At 43.8% G+C, this 18,223-nt stretch overlaps 1 protein-coding gene across 6 annotated transcripts in view; it reads left to right on the forward strand.

Moving 5' to 3' along the window:
* The window catches only part of epha7 (eph receptor A7), a 118,684-nt gene that overhangs the window by 92,573 nt on the left and 7,888 nt on the right, over positions 1-18,223 (forward strand). For 3 of the 6 annotated variants that reach the window (XM_061703898.1, XM_061703903.1, XM_061703904.1), the window contains one exon: positions 1,681-2,526. The exons of 1 other annotated variant lie outside the window; for it this stretch is intronic. In XM_061703898.1, the coding sequence (XP_061559882.1) occupies positions 1,681-1,795 (115 nt within the window). In that variant the 3' untranslated portion in view covers positions 1,796-2,526. Of the gene's footprint in view, positions 1-1,680; positions 2,527-18,223 lie in introns of those variants that run through there. 2 more of the 6 variants (XM_061703899.1, XM_061703901.1) reach the window with 2 other exon arrangements.

An 18,223-nucleotide genomic window follows, 5' to 3' on the forward strand; every position in this document is an offset into this window, starting at 1 on the left:
TTGCGGCCGGGTGGGTGTGGGGTGTGAAAGTGTCCTTTTCAAATCTGCAGTAGAAGGTATTCAAGTCGTTTTGTTCTCAGCTTGGGGGGATCGTCGCTTGTAATTTGTCAGCGATTGGAATGCATGCCAGACTGATTTAGAGTCGTTAGCGCTAAACTGTTTTTCCAACTTTGCTCCATAGTTCCTCTTTGCAATGTTAATTTCTTTAGTCAGCAGGTTTCTAGCTCGATTATACAGGGCCTTGTCCCCGCTTACATATGCGTCCTCCTTAGCTTGGCGAAGTTGCTTAAGTTTGGCAGTGAACCACGGCTTGTTGTTGAATGTGCAAAATGACTTTGTTGGTACACAAACCTCTTCACATAAAGTGATATAGGATGTGACAGTGTCCGTATATTCATCAAGGCTGCCAGCTGAATTTTCAAAGACACTCCAGTCTGTGCAGTCTAAACAGCTTTGAAGTTCTATCTTTGCTTCATTGGTACACTTTTTCTCTGTTTTTCTCTGTTTTCACTATCTATAAATCACTAAACGGTTTAAGTCCTGAATATATGAATGAAATGCTTATGGAAGTAGGGCACTGAGATCGACAGACTCAGGTCAAATAGTGGAGCACAGAGTCCAAAGCAAACATGGTGAAGCAGCATTTAGCTATTATGCTGCACACAAATGGAATAAGTTGCCAACAGAAGTGACGTCAGCCCAAAGTTTGCATGTTTGCCGACAGACATTCAAATTCGGAGAAATACAATCGCTAGTGATATTGGTGTGGTGGTAGGCCCTGGGAGCAGTTCTTAAAAATGTCACACATTCAAATTCGGTGACGCTGGTTCTGAGTGCTGTTGCCGTTGGCAGTGACCCTCCACCGCCAGTGGGTGTCGCTGGGCTTCATCAATTGTCCCAGAGGTCTTGAGTTGCATTTCAAAAGGGAAAATGGTCCTTTGAACTTTTATCTTGGCATGCGGGACCAGCGGATTTTCAAACTTTTCGGGTCGGTATCTTGAACCCTGCACACACAGGGGGTCTTCTGGTGACTGGGAGTCCAGGTTTCTGGGATAACTGTTAATTAATTTAAAGTCCAGGTAAGAAGTCAGGATTTCTGGTCTCTGCTTTTGATGAGCTCTTTCAGACTGGCTGGTAATTCATTTAGCGTCCATGTGAGATAAGCCAGACATCCCCGTGACCGTCTGTCTCAGTGGGGGAGCGGAGACAGGGATGCCGCCCTGTCCGAGATTGGGGGTCATGGTGCCATCTGGCGAGAGCATGTCCGTTACATCATATTCCAAAAACATGTTGAAAATCATGAAAGTTGGTTTTGGGCACCTAACAGTGAAGACTTTTGGCATTAAAAATGTGAAAAATATTACTTCAGAATATATTTTTGAAACAATTATGGCCTTTTGATGGATAACAACTGCCAATAATTCAAATACTCATATCAGTAAAATTAATACATTTTCAAAAGGAAATTAAGCAGGCCATGCATGTCTTTACGGTTATTGATCAAATTAAAGGAAAATGACCCTTATGTAAATGTGCATACAGTTTGTCACAATGTGTTTACAACCGAGACAGCAAAATTGTGTGATGATTGTTGTGTGATTGGCAAGTTGGCAAATCTAATTTCGGTTCTCCATAATTAACATTTAATTGCACTAACTGATGTATTGTCCTGTCTTCCAGGGATGTCACGAGGTTGGGTATCACACTGGTGGACCATCAGAAAAAGATGATGAACAGCATTCAAATAATGATATCCCAGATGTTGCAGCTTCAAAGTACAGGTGTTCAGGTCTGATCAGAACAAATATAGAAATGTTGTATGAAATGGAACCTGGTTTGAATCAGAATAAATGGACATCTATCAGATTCCTGCAGCTGCAACCAGTGGGGAAAAAAAGATCGTGGGCACCAAGTAGAGGAAGAAATGCAAAAAACAACAATAGCAATATCTCTTGTTTTTTTCAAATGAGCTACTGAAAATATATGAAATGAATTGAAAATAATGTTTTTACCATTAATGACTGAGTCACCTGCACACTATGGCAATGTTTTTCTCTTTAAAAAGAACAAAAAGTGAAGTGTTGACTTTTTTTTTTTGCCATGGTGTGTACATAATTCACATTTCCTTCTACTTAGACTTGGAAACAGGGTATACTCATTATTATTCTATATGGAGGAAACCTCCAAAAGGTGCATTTTCTATTGGCACATTAGGAGATTATCTATAGTTTAATTTTGCTTTGTTTTAAAATGCATTTCAATTGTAATCCTTGTTAAAGTGTGCAATACTGATGTTGTTCTTGACAGAACTCCTTGACTCTTTATCAAAGTACAAAAAGTAATACTATAAGAATTTATCACAAAGACTTGAACCAACAATCACCTCCCACCACAGCACCTTGTTTTTCCATAATTTTGCCTAAATATTGCACAATTCTGAGTAGGTTTTTCAGCCACAAATACAGTAATCCCTCAATATATCGCGGTTCACTTATAGCGGATTCAGTGCATGCCAGATTTTTTTTTTTTTTTATAGGTCAGTGTCATGCAGTTGCTCACCTGCACATCTCTGATACTTCATAGACTATGATTTTAATGTGGCAGCAAAGACTCATAAAGTCAATGGGGCTCTTATTCTTGTCAGAAAAAGAAACTTGAGTAATCTCAACTCATACGTTTGGTAAGTCACCAAATTGCGTGAGGATACAAAGAACCTGACCGGAAAGCCACTGTTTAAAACTCAAGGCACCGTCAGAGTTTTATTAAATAAATTCACAAATACCAACCTTAGCCCGACGAATGGCTAATGCACACACTCATAACAATATTGAGAGGAACAAATACAAGTAAAGAGCAAGGTTTAGCTTGACTTTCTACAACTACAATACTGAAGTTAAAAACATCACCGCAATAAATTCTGGGTTCCCGTAATGCTTCGCTGCCTCCATTGGTAGAACCATCAGGAACAGTGCCAATGCTTTAAGGCAGAAATCACCTGTTCACACCATGTCCACATGGGCTGTTGTTCACGTCATTCAAGCAGAGCACACCCACCTAGGGAACGTAACCCCCGCGATAAACGAGGGTTTACTCTACTGTACATCTCATAAAGACAGAAAGGTGGACATACTATTGACATATGACGGCTATTTAGACATACAGTAAGAATGTCGTCTGTGATTCAGTTTGAGTGACTGTCAATCAAGGTTGGCTTGTTTTCCTTGTTGTATGTCTGAGCTAAAACTCGCACTGCAAGAACACAATTTAAAGTGCTAGTGTGCAGAGAAGGAATAAACTAAATGACGCAATAATTACCAGGTTAAAAAATGAACTTCACTTGAGATTTCTAAGGTGCTAGTTATGTGTGCTGATCGGATATGACATTTTTGGAAAGCACTATTCAGTCACTAGAATGTTTATATTTGTATCCACCAAATATGCTGCCTGATAATCAATATACGGTTAGGATATTAAAATTGCTTGACTAAAAATGGAGCTATTGTATATGGCCAGACATTGATTCTAATGTTGAACATCTGCAGTGTTCATTCTTTAGGACTGCAAATGATGTGAAATGCAATTAATTTACTCCACGTGTCTATGAATAGCAGAAACTAGAGGTTTTGCAGCAAATTATTGTACCATCACCTCAAACCTCAAAAACATTTCCAGTTGAGTGTTTACAAAGTCTTCTCTAAGAAAGACGAGGAAAAGCTGTTATTGCATTCACTTTGTTTATAAAGATATAAACAATAATATATAATATAAAGAAACGTACAGTATTGACATTGACTTACTAATGTATGAATAAAGCAGCAAACATCAAAATGTTTTGAGGACATGTGCAACCCTGTTTTCTTCTGATTTGCCACTCAATCTGCTCTCATGAGGAGCATTTTAACAATCAGCCGAGTGCTGATGAATTCAAAAGGCAGGGAAATTAACCAGATTCATGGAGCCGTGTGGTTAATTTAACTTAATTTCGGATTTTGATTCCCTGGATTTCATTGTGGCGGCACGGTGGACAACTGGTTAGAGCATCAGCCTCACAGTTCTGAGGACCCGGCTCAGAAAATGGATGGATGGATTTAATTGTTTATTGGTCCTATAATTCTAAATACAGAACCCAATTCCAATGAAGTTGGGACATTATCCATCCATCCATCCATTTTCTGAGCCGCTTCTCCTCACTAGGGTCGCGGGCGTGCTGGAGCCTATCCCAGCTGTCATCGGGCAGGAGGCGGGGTACACCCTGAACTGTTTGCCAGCCAATCGCGGGGCACATAGAAACAAACAACCATTCGCACTCACAGTCATGCCTATGGGCAATTTAGAGTCTCCAATTAATGCATGTTTTTGGGATGTGGGAGGAAACCGGAGTGCCCGGAGAAAACCCACGCAGGCACGGGGAGAATATGCAAACTCCACACAGGTGGGGCCGGGGATTGAACCCGGGTCCTCAGAACTGTGAGGCTGATGCTCTAACCAGTCGTCCACCGTGTCGCTTGGGACATTATGTAAAATGTAAATTAAACAGAATACAATGATTTGCAAATCCTTTTCAACATATTTTAAATTGAATCAAATAAAAACAACATATTTGTTTAAACTGAAAAACTTGTTTTCTAGCTACTCTTCACTAATTTTGAATTTGATGCCTGCAACACCTTCCAAAAAAGCTGGGACAGGGGCAAGTTACATCACCTTTTGTTTTTAACAACACTCAACAAGCGTTTGAGAACTGAGGACACTAATGGTTCAAGCTTTGGAGGTGGAATTATTTCACATTCTTGCTTGATGTACAACTTAAGTCGAGGATCTCCATTGTTATATTTTACCCTTCATAATGCGCCACACATTTTCAATGGAAGACATGTCTGGACTGCTGGCAGGCCAGTCTAGCCCACACACTCTTTTACCATGAAGCCACACTGTTGTAACACGTACAGACCATGGCTTGGCATTGTCTTGCTGAAATAAGCAGGGAGGTCCCTGAAAAAGACATTAGCAGGATAGCAGCATCTCTCTCTCCAAAACCTGTATGTACCTTTCAGCATTAATGGTGCCTTCACAGATGTGCAAGTTACCCATGCCATGGCTGCTAACACACTCCCATACCAGATGCTGGCTTTTGAAATTTGTGCTGATAAAAATCTGGATGGTCCTTTTCATCTTTGGCCCTAAGGACACTACGTCCATGATTTCCCAAAACAATTTGAAAAGTGGACTCGTCAGACCACAGAACACTTTTCCACTCTCCATCAGTTCATCTCAGTTGACCTTGGGTCCAGAGAAGCCAGCAGCGTTTATGGGTGTTGTTGATATATGGCTTTTGCTTTGCATGGTAGAGTTTTAACTTGCATTTGTAGATGTAGCAACGAACTATGTTAACTGACAATGTTTTTTTTGAAGTGTTCCTGAGCCCATGTGGCAATATCCTTTCCACAATGATGCTGGTTTTTAATACAGTGCCGTCTGAGGGATCGAAGGTCACAGGCTTTCGATTAGATTTTTGGCCTTGCCATTTACATCCAGAAATTTCTCCAGATTTTCTGAATCTTTTGACAATATTATGGACCGTAGATTATTAAATCCCTGAATTCCTTGCAATTGTACGTTGAGAAACGTTGTTCTGAAACTGTTGGACTATTTGCTCACGCATTTGTTCAAAAAGTGGTGAACCTTGCACAATGCTTGCTTGTGAACAACTGAGCCTTTCAGGGAAGGTCATTTTATACCCAATTATGACACTCACCTGTTTCCAATTAACCTGTTCACCTGTGGAATGTTACAAACAAGTGTTTTTGTTTTTCTAGCATTATTCAACTTTCCTAGTCTTTTGTTGCCCCTGTCCCAGATTTTTGGGAACGTGTTGCAGGCATCTAATTCAAAATGAGAGAATATTTGCAAAAAACAATAACATTCATCATTTTGAACATTAAATATCTTGTACTGTATTTGTAGTGTATTCAAGTGAATATAGGGTGTAAAAGATTTGCAAATCATTGTATTGTTTTTATTTTCGTTTTACATAATATCCCAACTTTATTGGAATTGGGGTTTGTAACGAGAAAACTAATACAAAAATCATCAGAACTCAAAAGGCTCAGCTGACAAGTCAAAGAAAATAAATCAATATCAATACTGTAAACACAATATTACGTTTAGTTCGCTCGGTGTATTCCATACAACCAATTGTCTACGGTTACATTCTGACATCTGCATTATTGCTGCTTAATTTCAGTTAAGGCAGAGAAATATGAAATGTCGGATGAATCTTGAGAGATAGGGAAAGTTTTAACTGTACTGAGGTGGCATTGATGATTTTAATGTTAGGAAAGGGATCAATGAAGTGTGGAGTGAGCTTACGGGATTCAGTTTGGAGAGGGGCGTCAGGGGAAGAGAGCCAAACCATCTGACCTACCTTGTATTCTGGCATGGGAGAGCGATGAAGATCCGCCAACCGCTTATTTTTCTTCGCTGAATGAGTTAGAGCAGTCCTAACATCCTTCCACACAGATTGGACACGTCAAAGATGCTCACTCACTGTGGGAACCGCCACTGTTTGCTCCTGTTCCTTAAACATAAGAGTTTGGAAAGTGTAACATGCCATAAAGGGAGACATACCTGTGGCGGAGCTGGTGAGGGAGTTGTGCGCATATTCCACTCATGGGAGAAAGGTGCTCCAGGAGGCGGGATTGCGTGCAGCAACGCAGCGAAGAGCGGACTCCAGGTTTTAATTCGCCCGGTCCGTCTGGCCGTTGAATTGGAGGTGGTAGCCAGAAGAAAAACTGGCTGCCGTGCCCACCACCTTGCAGAACTCCTTCGAGACCTGGGAGGAGAACTGAGTACCTCGTCCGAGACAATGTCAATAGGGATGCCGTGAAGTCTGAATACATGAAGGACGAGGAGGTTAGCAGTCTCAAAAGCAGAGAGCAACTTGGGAAGGGGTACATAATGGACACAGTTGGAGAAATGATCTATGATGGTAAGGATGATGGTGTTACCTTGAGATGGGAGTAGGCCGGTAACGAAGTCCAGGGAAATGTGGGACCAAGTGTGGCGCGGAATGGATAAGGGGCGCAGGAGATTGGTGCGAAGCCATACTCTGGGCACAGATGGGGCAGGGTAGGACGAACTCTTGGGTGTCTTTAGCCAGACTGGGCCACCTGAAGTCTTGTTGAATAAATTGAATGGCATGGGTGATTCCAGGATGACGGGTAAGTTTGGAGTTATGGGCCCACTAAAGTAGTTCTGAGCGGGAAGAATTGGGCATGCAGAGACGGTTTGGTAGTCCAGTCTTGGGATCGGGTTGGGTTCTCTGAGCCTTCTTAACAACTTGTTCGATCTTCCACGTGGCAGCCTCAATAAAGCAGGAGGAGGGAAGGATGGGGTTGCTTCCACCAAGTTGGAGGGGGGTGAGTAAATGCGAGTGAGGGCGTCCGGCTTGCGGTTACGAGACCCAGGGCGGAAGGAGAGGCTAAAGTTGAATCGACTGAGGAATAGGGCGCAACGAGCTTGCTGGTGGTTAAGCCGCTTGGCGGAACGGAGATAGGTGAGGTTCTCGTGGTCAGTTCATATAATAAACGGAGAAACGTTCCCCTCCAGCCAATGCCTCCACTCTTCCAGAGCCCAGACAATGGCTAGCAGCTCACGATTTCCTACGTTATAATTGTGTTCGGATGGTGACAGGCGACGGGATCCCGCTGAGAGAGGACGGCCCCAGCTCCCGTGTCAGAGGCATCAACCTCCACAACGAACTGGAGAGCAGGGTCGGGGTGTCTCAGGATGGGGGTGCTGGTGAAAAGCTCCTTCAGGCATTCGAAAGCTTGAGATGATGCCGGGGTTCACTGAAATGGAAATCTGGTGGAGGTGAGACTGGTGAGGGGAATGGCCGCTTTATTGTAGTGGCTTCCCTGTCCTTAACAGGGTGATCAAAGACATTCTTATGTTCTGCCGAAAATGATTTGCAGGATGCTCGTGCTGGTGAAGAATGGTGCCAAAGTGCGGTAGCACATTTAGCAGCTCTTCCATGCAGGAGGTAGATTATGAAAGCGATTTTGGATTTGTCCCTGGGATAACTCAGTGGTTGCATATCGAATACTAGTGAACAGTTAAATAGAAATAGACCCTAGGTCCCCAGAGTAAGGTTCGGGAGGAGGGACGTGAGGCTCTTTGTATGAGAGGAGGGGTTGGTCGGAGGCTGAGAGCTCGGGAGGAATACTCACGGAAGGTTTGTGTCCGTGATCTCGCGGAGAGCTTTGTCCTGTCTTCCTATGTGAGCGCCGTAGTGGTCGAGCGCTTCCCTCAACCCTTCCGGTGTTGCTGGGTCCATGTTGGTATCCTGTCACGATATATAATCATATATTATTGGACTGAGCGGCACGGTGGCCGACTGGTTAGAGTGTCAGCCTCACAGTTCTGAGGAGCGGGGTTCAATCAAAGTGTACACCTTTCTCATAACCTCTAGGTGCGGTACGCCTTTCTCATAACCTCTAGGTGGCGGTGGCATATTGTAATGGAAGTCTACAGCTTATTTATAACCTCTAGATGGCGGCATACATTAATAAAATTGGAATGTTTTTTTTCATTTTCCCCTGTACCTAATGTATAATGCGCACCATTGAGTTCTGAAATTTTTTTTGGGGGGGGGGGGGGGATGCGCATTATACACAAGGAATTACAGTAATAATTTGAGAAGGGGTCAAATACTTCTTCATGGCACTGTACATCCTACTTTATCGATACAAGAAAGCTTACAAAATAAATGTAGTTAGTAATAAATCCCCCAAATTGCAATCAGTGCATTGATTCATACTGTCCCTTTTGATCTTCAGGGTAGATAGCCTCTGTCAATTATTCCATGTGCTGGAGAAGCAGCCGTTTCAACCAAATTGAGATTATGCACAGGGTACAAGTCATTCAACATTCCCAATCGTCTTAACCTTCCTCAAACAGAATGTCATCTTATTTCATGTCCAATATAAACTTCAGGGTTCTTAGATATGGATAAAGGTTTGTTACGACTAAAATCTAAATACAAACATAAAAAAATACTGATCTTTTTTTTTTTTTTTTTTTTTTTTTATACCTGTCCTGTTCAGCTGCATGACCATGCCGAATGGTGGTAAAATCTAAAAACAAAAATACTAATCTGCTTAAACTGCAATGGTTTGAATCACAAATGGCATAAAAACAAAAACCAAAAAAATTTTTTTGACTCTGTGGTTCAGCACTGGAAATCGTGTCATTGCTTTGGTGAGGTTGTGGATTTTTCTAGAGTGCAGCACTGTTAGCACTGTTGTCTGTTCTAATTGTAAAAGTTGTACATTTTATTTATATTGTTTTTTCACATATTACTGAATAGAGAGTTCTGAATACATTGAAAATGCACTATACAGTATTTTTTAATATTTTGTAGATTGATTACACTCACTCACAAGATTTCAGTTGTACAGAAGTTTTCATTTAGGACCAAAGATGACTGATAGGATTGGATCTTTATTAGTGATGTTATATTCATTTTTTGCCTTTCAAATATGTAGTCATAAAAACAATGATGGATTATTTATTATTCAATGAACACAGTGAGAATGATCAACCATTGATTAACTTCATCAGCAAGTCCATTAATTTGATTTTTTTTGGAGTGGGGGCTTATTTTTCTGTGACATAAATGATTTCTTTTAACTTTGTAACTTTTGTAATAATAAACAATTTTTTGGAAATATAATGCAATCTTGAAATTTTTTGGGGTCTTTCATGAGTCATATTTTGTTTAATTTTCCTATACTAATTTTAATGCCTGAAAAATGTAATTGTCACTCTGCGATAGATATTGTGTTGCATGCATTAGACCATGCAGACAACTAAAAAACACATGCAGGCAATGCACTTCACATGTCATAACTACAGTGGTACCTGGACTTTCTAGTTAGTGCCACAAAGTTACAAGTTGTCGGTAAATTTTGTTGCTTTGTGTTGTGAGGCAAAATTTGACTGATGAGCAAGCATCATATCCACTGCCACTCGAGGAAAATGAAAAAATATATATATATAATTATTAAACTGAAAAAAAGTCAAACTCACGCATACAAAATAAAAGCACAGGCAAGGAGTATGGAGCAGATGCTAACAATGAACTAACTGCGTGACTTCAGGTCCAACAACATCACTCTGTGTGCATGTGTGTGCGTGTATGGGTGTGTGAGAGAGAGTGTGCGTGTTCTGACATTTGTGGCAATGAGGGTACCGCCACCACTCTCGAACAAGCCTTAATATGGTCCCCTGGATGTCCACACATTTTCCAATGCCCCTGACCCATTAAGAAGGGAAAAAGAAAAGACAGGCTTTATCATCACCCAGAGAGATGGTTTGCTCACTGTGTCGTGGGATCAAACCACGCACCCTGGTGTAACGACCTATACCCTGCATGAGACCCTGAGCCAAATGAAAGCTTTTGTTTGCAAAAAGTGTACAATGGAAGAATCGTCGAATGATTTGACGGCGCACGGCCTGTTGGTGCCATGCTGTCCACAGGTTGCTGGTAGAGTATTTGACAAGCGAAATCATTGTCTCTACTGCAAGTGGACGTTAGCCAAGATTGGCCACCACCTCATTACTGTTCACGTGGACCGCCTCAGCATCAAGACGGGCATGAGTCACCCGAAAGGTTCCTCGCAGCGGAACCGGGAACTAAGGCGGTTGATGAACCCCGGGAACTATGCACACAATTGCTGTGTTTAAAGCTGGTTCCGCTCTAGCGCACGCCGGAAGATTAAAATGCATGTGAGTATCTCCCATTGCAAGTTTTGTGTGGGACTTTTCTCCAGGAGATCGCTGTGGCGCCATGTCCGATACTGCGCATGTCAGCGGCAGACACCTTGATATCTATGAACATTGGCGAAGGAAGGGATTTGTGACATGAGATGAGCAGAATGGGCGTGTAGTGAATGCATATATCTGAGGACTCCTGGTCTCGTTAATATAAACCCAAATATGCACTAATACGTACTTTTAGTAGTAGTAATGGAAAAACAGGAGCAGCCGGAGGCCAACGAGTTCACAGGCAGGACGTCTCTCGGGTGTCGTTTGGAGCGGCCGCGTTGCATCCGCCTCCGTTCCCTCAAACTGAGTTCGGGCGCCCAAGCAGGGTGGCTCGGAGCGCTTGCAAGAAGCTGCAGCCGGGGATCGTCCGATGTGTCCTTGCAACCTCAGGTGAGGTGGGCGTCCTGCCTGGCGCGGTCGTCGGCGGGTTGGTCGGAGTGACCAAAATGGGTTCTGCAACAAGACTCCCAAAACTTCTGAACTTCTCCCAGCTTCGGCCCCTTTTATGGCCAGAGCGGATCAAACGGGGGGTTTACCGCACCTCCTTTTCTACCACCTTCGTGAACACCGAGGGGCTGGACTGTCTTTTGGCGTTATTTTTCCATTCTAGGATTATTTTGTGGTTTAAAACCAGTGGAATAAAATATTAATTATTGGATTTAAGATCAGGAGGATGTGGAGGCGTCGCTGCAGGTCGCTGGTGGGGAGTTAATTAACTTAGCGTTCGGTGGCGAACCCAGCATCCGTGGGTCTCCCCTTTGAAGTCTCAGGCGGACGTGATTCACTTAGCGTCGGCATGGCAAAACAAATGTCAGTGTCTTGTCTCCGTTTAGAGTCTGCGTGTGACTCTGGAGTTACAGTCTACCTCGGCGGGGAGCGGCGGTAGTGCGAGGCTGGGGTGCCGGGTGGCATCTTTTGCGTGGTATGTCCGCTACATATCCCCCCTTCGGCGGCTGGATCCGGCTCGATGGCGTATGTAGGCGACCTCTCATTCAAAGATGGCACTGGGCATTGGGCGTAGCTAAAACTAAGGGCGAGCATTACCTAGGTGTAGAGTTCTCAGTAAAAATCACACAAAAAAACAATACAAGAAAAACAAGAGGAGAACTCAGCACGGCTCTACGGGGGAGAAAGAAAGAGAAAAGGTAGCTCGCTCCAACTTGGCACGTAGGGGGAACAGCGGTCGGGAGTGGAACACGATAAATCAATCAAGGAGAGGGAAGGTGCCAAGTAGAGGTTCTAATCTTGGGGAGAGCTGAATCCTAGTCTAGATTCAAAAGGGGGTAGTGAGGTCCAGGGGACAATTTAGGTCAAGGAGGACCTCCTCCCCTGTCTGTATGGGGTTAGGTTCGGGTTCAGTTGTTCTTTTCCTACGGAAAATTTTGGGTCACGCACCTGAGCACTGGTTCAGAAGACCCTGCGAGTTGTGAGTCTTTCGGTAGAGCAGGTAGGCGATGCCGAAGGTCATGCAGTAACCGAGACTGACCAGGGCAATTAAGATGTTATCTGCTGCGGACCAGGAATGCATGAGTGGGAGCTCGGGTGTTCTGTCCTCAGTGCTAATAGCGCGTAAAATTTTTTCACTGTGGGTGATGCCAATCACCTGAGTTCCTTCAAACTAAAGCGTCTCAGGATCAACTTCCAATTTGTACTGTCTGAAAAATTTGGAAAACTCTATTTCGCTCTCACAATTTTTGGTTGGCAGGTGGTAGAGGGCGACGTCCTCAATATGCAAAATGGCATCTTTGGGGATGTCGAGCCACATGGTTTGATTTGGCAGGGTGAGTCTCGTCGTGGTGTCATGGTGGTCATAACTCAGCGTTGCGCTTAGGGCTGGTATGTTGACTAGCCACTTGGACCCAACAATTTCCGCATGAGTAGTAGTAACCTGGTAGCGAGGTGTAGCTTCTGCTCTACACCGCGACCCATCCTTCATGTGCTTCAGGCCACAAATCCCATCCGCTACATTTCGGATGAACGGCTTACTGGGAGACAGGTAATGGATGTCTTTGGTGAGGATGCACATGTGCAAATTTGGCGCCAGATACAGAGCAGGGTTACTATCGTGATAGGCGACTAACGCGGGAGTACTGATTCGGACATGTGTTGCTATGTCTTTTAGGCGATAGATGTTGCGGTCGATAATTGGAAGAGTAACAAGGAAGGCTACTTCTCGGAAATCAGGGTTGACATACAGGACAGTGGAACTCCCGAGAGAAAAAGCCGAATGGGCTTGGACAGGGCTAATGGGGTTTGTCAGAGCTTTTCAACAATCTGTGTGTGAGCATAATCCGTTTGGACCACCGGCAGTAGTTGACTTATGCTCTGTCTAGTTTGGTTCAGGATGACACTGTAAGTGTTGAGGACAAGGATAGTGCCCTTGAGTGTCTCGCTTAACGATTGGAGGTTAGCGGTTTGTATCTCCATGTTGCGTCGTTAGGAATTTCGGTTTGGAGTTCACCAATTTGTTTCTTAACCGTGTTTAAGATGATGGCGTTAACCGTGGAGGTTCCTATGCTAAACAATGTGCCGAGGGAGGCGGCAGCCATGAATAGGCCCCCTACAAAATGCTTTGAATGTCTGGGGATTTCGCTGATTACCATCTGTGTTTTGAGCCCGTACAACTGTTCCATCTCTTTGGAGTGTTCCGCTTTGAGTGTGTCGGTGTGTTCGGTGAGCCGCTGAATGTCACCGGAAGCTTGCCGCAGCACAATCGTTGCTGGGGACACACTTGAGGTAATTTGGTAATTGGTATTAAGCAGTTCACCTGCCCTTGAACAGAAATAAAGGGTAAAGACTATAAAATACATATATTTAGGAGTTTTCAGTGAAAGGATGGTTAGATTTTACTTAGAGTCAGACGTCTCCCTTGTCAGCGGGGTTTGTAGAGTCACTCGAAAGGGTTGTGGGAGATATTATGGCAAGAAATATTTTTGCCATTATGGGAGTATGAAGTCATGTAGTCCCCAGACGGGCTTCTACTTCACAATTTGTATTAAACTTCAGTAGGGGTTGGAAGAGAGGTCAGAACGGAGCAAAGCTCTGACTTGATTTCACCTACCTTTTGTCAAAGATTCTGCTCGTAGTTTTGTTAGAAAATGCCTCACCAAGCATCCTACGTCGCACATGTAAATATAGATGGACCAAGAACATCTACTGTACCTCTATTGCTGGCTGAATAGGAGAACTAAAATACAGAAGTTGTCGAGTTATGTAGAGGTGTGATACTAGGTCCTTTTTGGGGTCCATCCTCTTGACTTTGTGCTGGAGTAATAAAAAGTGGGATGCAAGGGGGGTGGTATTGCAAAGGCCAGGGAGAGATTTTCAATAGGATCGATTAATTAATGCAAGGGGTAGAGGCCTGGTCTGTAGTGGTAGAGGGTGACTTGACTTTAGAATTTGCCAGATGTAATATTGGCAATTAGGGGACGTAGGCAAACAGTTAGTTACGGCATATTAGCGAAAGCAATGCAGGACACCTGCAGACTTCTAAAGGTACCTGGGGAAAATTATGCGCAGTGACGTGTGGTTAGTTGAGCGACACGCAAGAAAGCCGCTTCTTTTACACTTGGATAGTAATAATAAGGAATCATTCGGTACCAGAGCTATTTTTAAATTGTCAATCTAGCAGGAATCTTGCGTTACTGAGAAGGAAGACCTAGTGTGGTGATTGTACTATTTATTTCAATCTTATCAACTTTCCAATACTAGTTACGTGATTGCAGGGGATGAGTCAACTGTTTGCCCAAACAGGAACGAGGGAAGTTGGATATTAATTACGTTACAGAAGCCTCGGGTGGCTGCACAAGTTTCATAACGTCCATTGCAGTCGGAGTTTGTCCTTTTTTGTAGCAGCACCAAACCAGACTGTGATGAAAGAACACAGGACTGATTCGATGACTGCTGTGTCGAACTGCCTCAGCAGCTCCTGTGGCACGCCATGCTTCCTCAGAAGCTGCAGGAAGTGCATCCTCTGCTGGGCCTTTTTGAGGATGGAGTTGATGTTGATCCCTCACTTCAGATCCTGAGAGACTACAGTCTTGAGCGTGTTCAGCTCCAGGTTGTGTCGGCCACACCTGTCGATATGCAGACTTGTCACCGTCCTTGATGAAGCCGATGACAGTGGTGTCATCTGCAAACTTCAGGAGTTTGACAGCCGGGTGCGTTGAGGTGCAGTCGTTTGTGTAGAGAGAGAAGAGCAGCGGAGAGAGGACACAACCTTGGGGTGCCCCAGTGCTGATGCTGCGTGTGGATGAGGTGGCCTCTCCCAGCCTCACCCACTGGAAAAAAACGGACGCCACGTTTTTGTGTGTACGCACCTTTTGTACATGAGGCCCCTGTGCTCTTCTGATCACTGCTTAATTCACTTTATACCAACATACAGGCAAGAACTTAAATTTGCGAAGCCTACGGTGAAAACAGTGAAAAAGTGGACCAACGAAACAAAGATAGAACTTCAAAGGTGTCTGGACTGCACAGACTGGAGTGTCTTTAAAAATTCAGCTAGCAGCCTGGATGAATATACAGACACTGTCACATCCTATAGCAGTTTCTGTGAAGATGTGTGTGTACCAAACAAAGTCATTCCGCACATTCAATAACAAACCGTGTTTCACTGCCAAACTTAAGCAACTTTGCCAGGCTAAAGAGGATGCATATCGAAGTGGGGACAGGGCTCTGTATAATTGCGCTAGAAACCAGCTGACTAAAGAAATTAACATTACAAAGAGAAACTATGCAGCAAAGTTGGAAAAAAATTTTAGCGCCAACGACTCTAAATCAGTCTGACATGCATTACAATTGCTGACCAATTACAAGCGACGATCACCCCAAGCTGAGAACAATAACACACTAGCCAACGACTTGAATACCTTCAACTGCAGATTTGAAAAGGACACTTTCACACCCCGCACCCACCCAGCCGCACCACCGAACACAATCACACCCGACTTCTTCGTTGACCATCCACGAACAGGATGTGAGACACATCTTCAAACAAAAAAAGAGCAACAAAAGCAGCGGCCCCACACCTTGTGTCCCCATCGTGCCTCAAAGTCTGCATGGACCAGCTTGCTCCAGTCTTCACACAGATCTTCAATAAATCTCTGGAACTTTGTGAAGTACCATCCTGTTTCAAACGCTCCACCATCATCCCAGTCCCCAAGAAACCTGCAATCTCGGGTATGAATGACTACAGGCCTGTCACCTTGACATCTGTGGTCACGATGTCCTTTGAACGGCATCACAGGTCCTCTGCTGGACCCCCTGCAGTTTGCCTACTGACCAAACAGGTCTGCGGATGAAGCAGTCAACATGGGACTGCACTTCATCTTAGAAAACCTCTGACGTGGGGACCTATGCGAGAAACATGTTCGTGGACTTCAGCTCTGCGTTCAACACCATCATCCCCGAATTCCTCTCTTCCAAGCTTCTTCAGCTCAGCGTCTCGCATGCCATCTGCCAGTGGATTTACAGCTTCCTGACAGGCAGGACATAGCAGGTGAGGCTGGCAGACACCACCTCATCTACACGCACCAGCAGCACCGGGGCGCCCCAAGGTTGTGTCCTCTCTCCACTGTTCTTCTCTCTCTACACGAACGACTGCACCTCAACCAACGCACCCGGCTTTCAAACTCCTGAAGTTTGCAGACAACACCACAGTCATCAGCTTCATCAAAGACGGTGACGAGTCTGCATATCGACAGGAAGTGGAGCGGCTGGAGCTGTGGTGCGGCCGACACAACCTGGAGCTGAACACGCTCAAGACTGTAGAGATGATCGTGGACTTCAGGAGGCATCCTTCGCCACAGCTGCCCCTCAAGCTGTCCAACTGCACTCTGGAGGTAGGACAGTCAACCTCAGGGTCCCCAGACACTGCTTCCTCATTCAAAGGCATGTTGGGGGAACTGAGTTCTTTGTATTTTCTAAGTCAGTGGCTCTCAACTGTTGTCACCCAGGGAGCTGCATTTTCCTACTGTATTTAAGTTGTTGACCCACTTTTATAGAGGTAAAGAACAGTATTGTTGAAAAGCGGCCTTTGAAAACACATTTTTAACCATTACTACACATGCTTACATGTTCAAAGTGCCTTTCAGAGCACCTTATTAGAAACTGAGCGTGAACTTGACAACTGCATTTACAATATACTGTATGTATAGAATATCTTGGCACTGATCTCTTTTTAGGAAATGAATGATACAGATCAAACCGGAACAGTATTAACAGTCCGAATTATGCTATGAAAACACCAATGGCATTCTGTAAATGTTTAAATATCCAAAGCAATTTCATTTTTCACGCGTTAAATTTATTTTCCAAATAACAGGCATGTCTGAAATGAGATGTATGTTAAATATTTCACTTCCTGCAGAGACCTCACCTGAATTTGTCGAAGCCTAGTCTTTCACTTACCAATCCTAACATTGTACTAATGCCATCATTTCAGTAAATATTTGTATGTAGGCTAGTGACTCATGTCGAAGCGACGGAAAACTAAAATCACACAAAAAATTTAATCTATTTTTTTTTTCAAATCTCCTGATAGCATGTGATCCAAACTGATGTAAGACCCTTTCCAGTCATTGTTATTGCATTATTTACCTGTTTTTACAACACTTTATTTATAGGTCACTCTCACCATACTGCTTTATTGATAAGGGCTCTCCTTGCTCTCCAACTAACAAGATCATGGATAACTCTTTACCCTCTACACTTTACAAAGCTTGCATTTAGAGCAGTTCGAATTACTAATATTGCAATAGTCCGGTGCAATGACCATTGTGCAAAGGGCGCTGAGACTTCAAGGAGTGTATGCGGTTTAAAGTGACGAGTAGTGCGATCATCTGGGACAATGTTGGTTGTGCAAATGTTACAGATAGTCCTCAATCAGTGTGCAAATGGAGCAGATGCTACTCTGGGATGAGTGGCCAGTATATGCAAATAGTGCAGCATGGCGAGACAACTACAGTATTTGGTAATGCCTTTTGGACTAACTAACGCTCCAGCTGTTTTCCAGAACTTTGTCAATGATGTCTTGCGTGACATGTTGAATTTGTACGTTTTTGTATATTTGGACGAAATTTTGATATTCTCCCCGGATGAGGAGACTCACATCATTCATGTCGGCTCTGTGTAGCAGCAGTTACTGCAGAATGACCTATATGTCAAGGCTGAGAAATGTGAGTTCCACAAGGCGTCTGTTTCTTTTCTGGATTTTTTGCTGGCTCCAGGTGAAATCAAAATGGACCCTTGCACAGTTGATGCCGTGACTAATTGGCCCACTCCTACGTCACACAAGGACATACAAAGGTTCTTAGGGTTTGCACATTTCTACAGAAAGTTCATTAGAAATTTCAGTTCAATAGCCTCGCCACACAGACCCTTTGTGTGGAACCCG

This window comes from Phycodurus eques, chromosome 18 (genome assembly GCF_024500275.1).
Source record: "Phycodurus eques isolate BA_2022a chromosome 18, UOR_Pequ_1.1, whole genome shotgun sequence".
NCBI classification, from domain to species: Eukaryota; Metazoa; Chordata; class Actinopteri; order Syngnathiformes; family Syngnathidae; genus Phycodurus; species Phycodurus eques.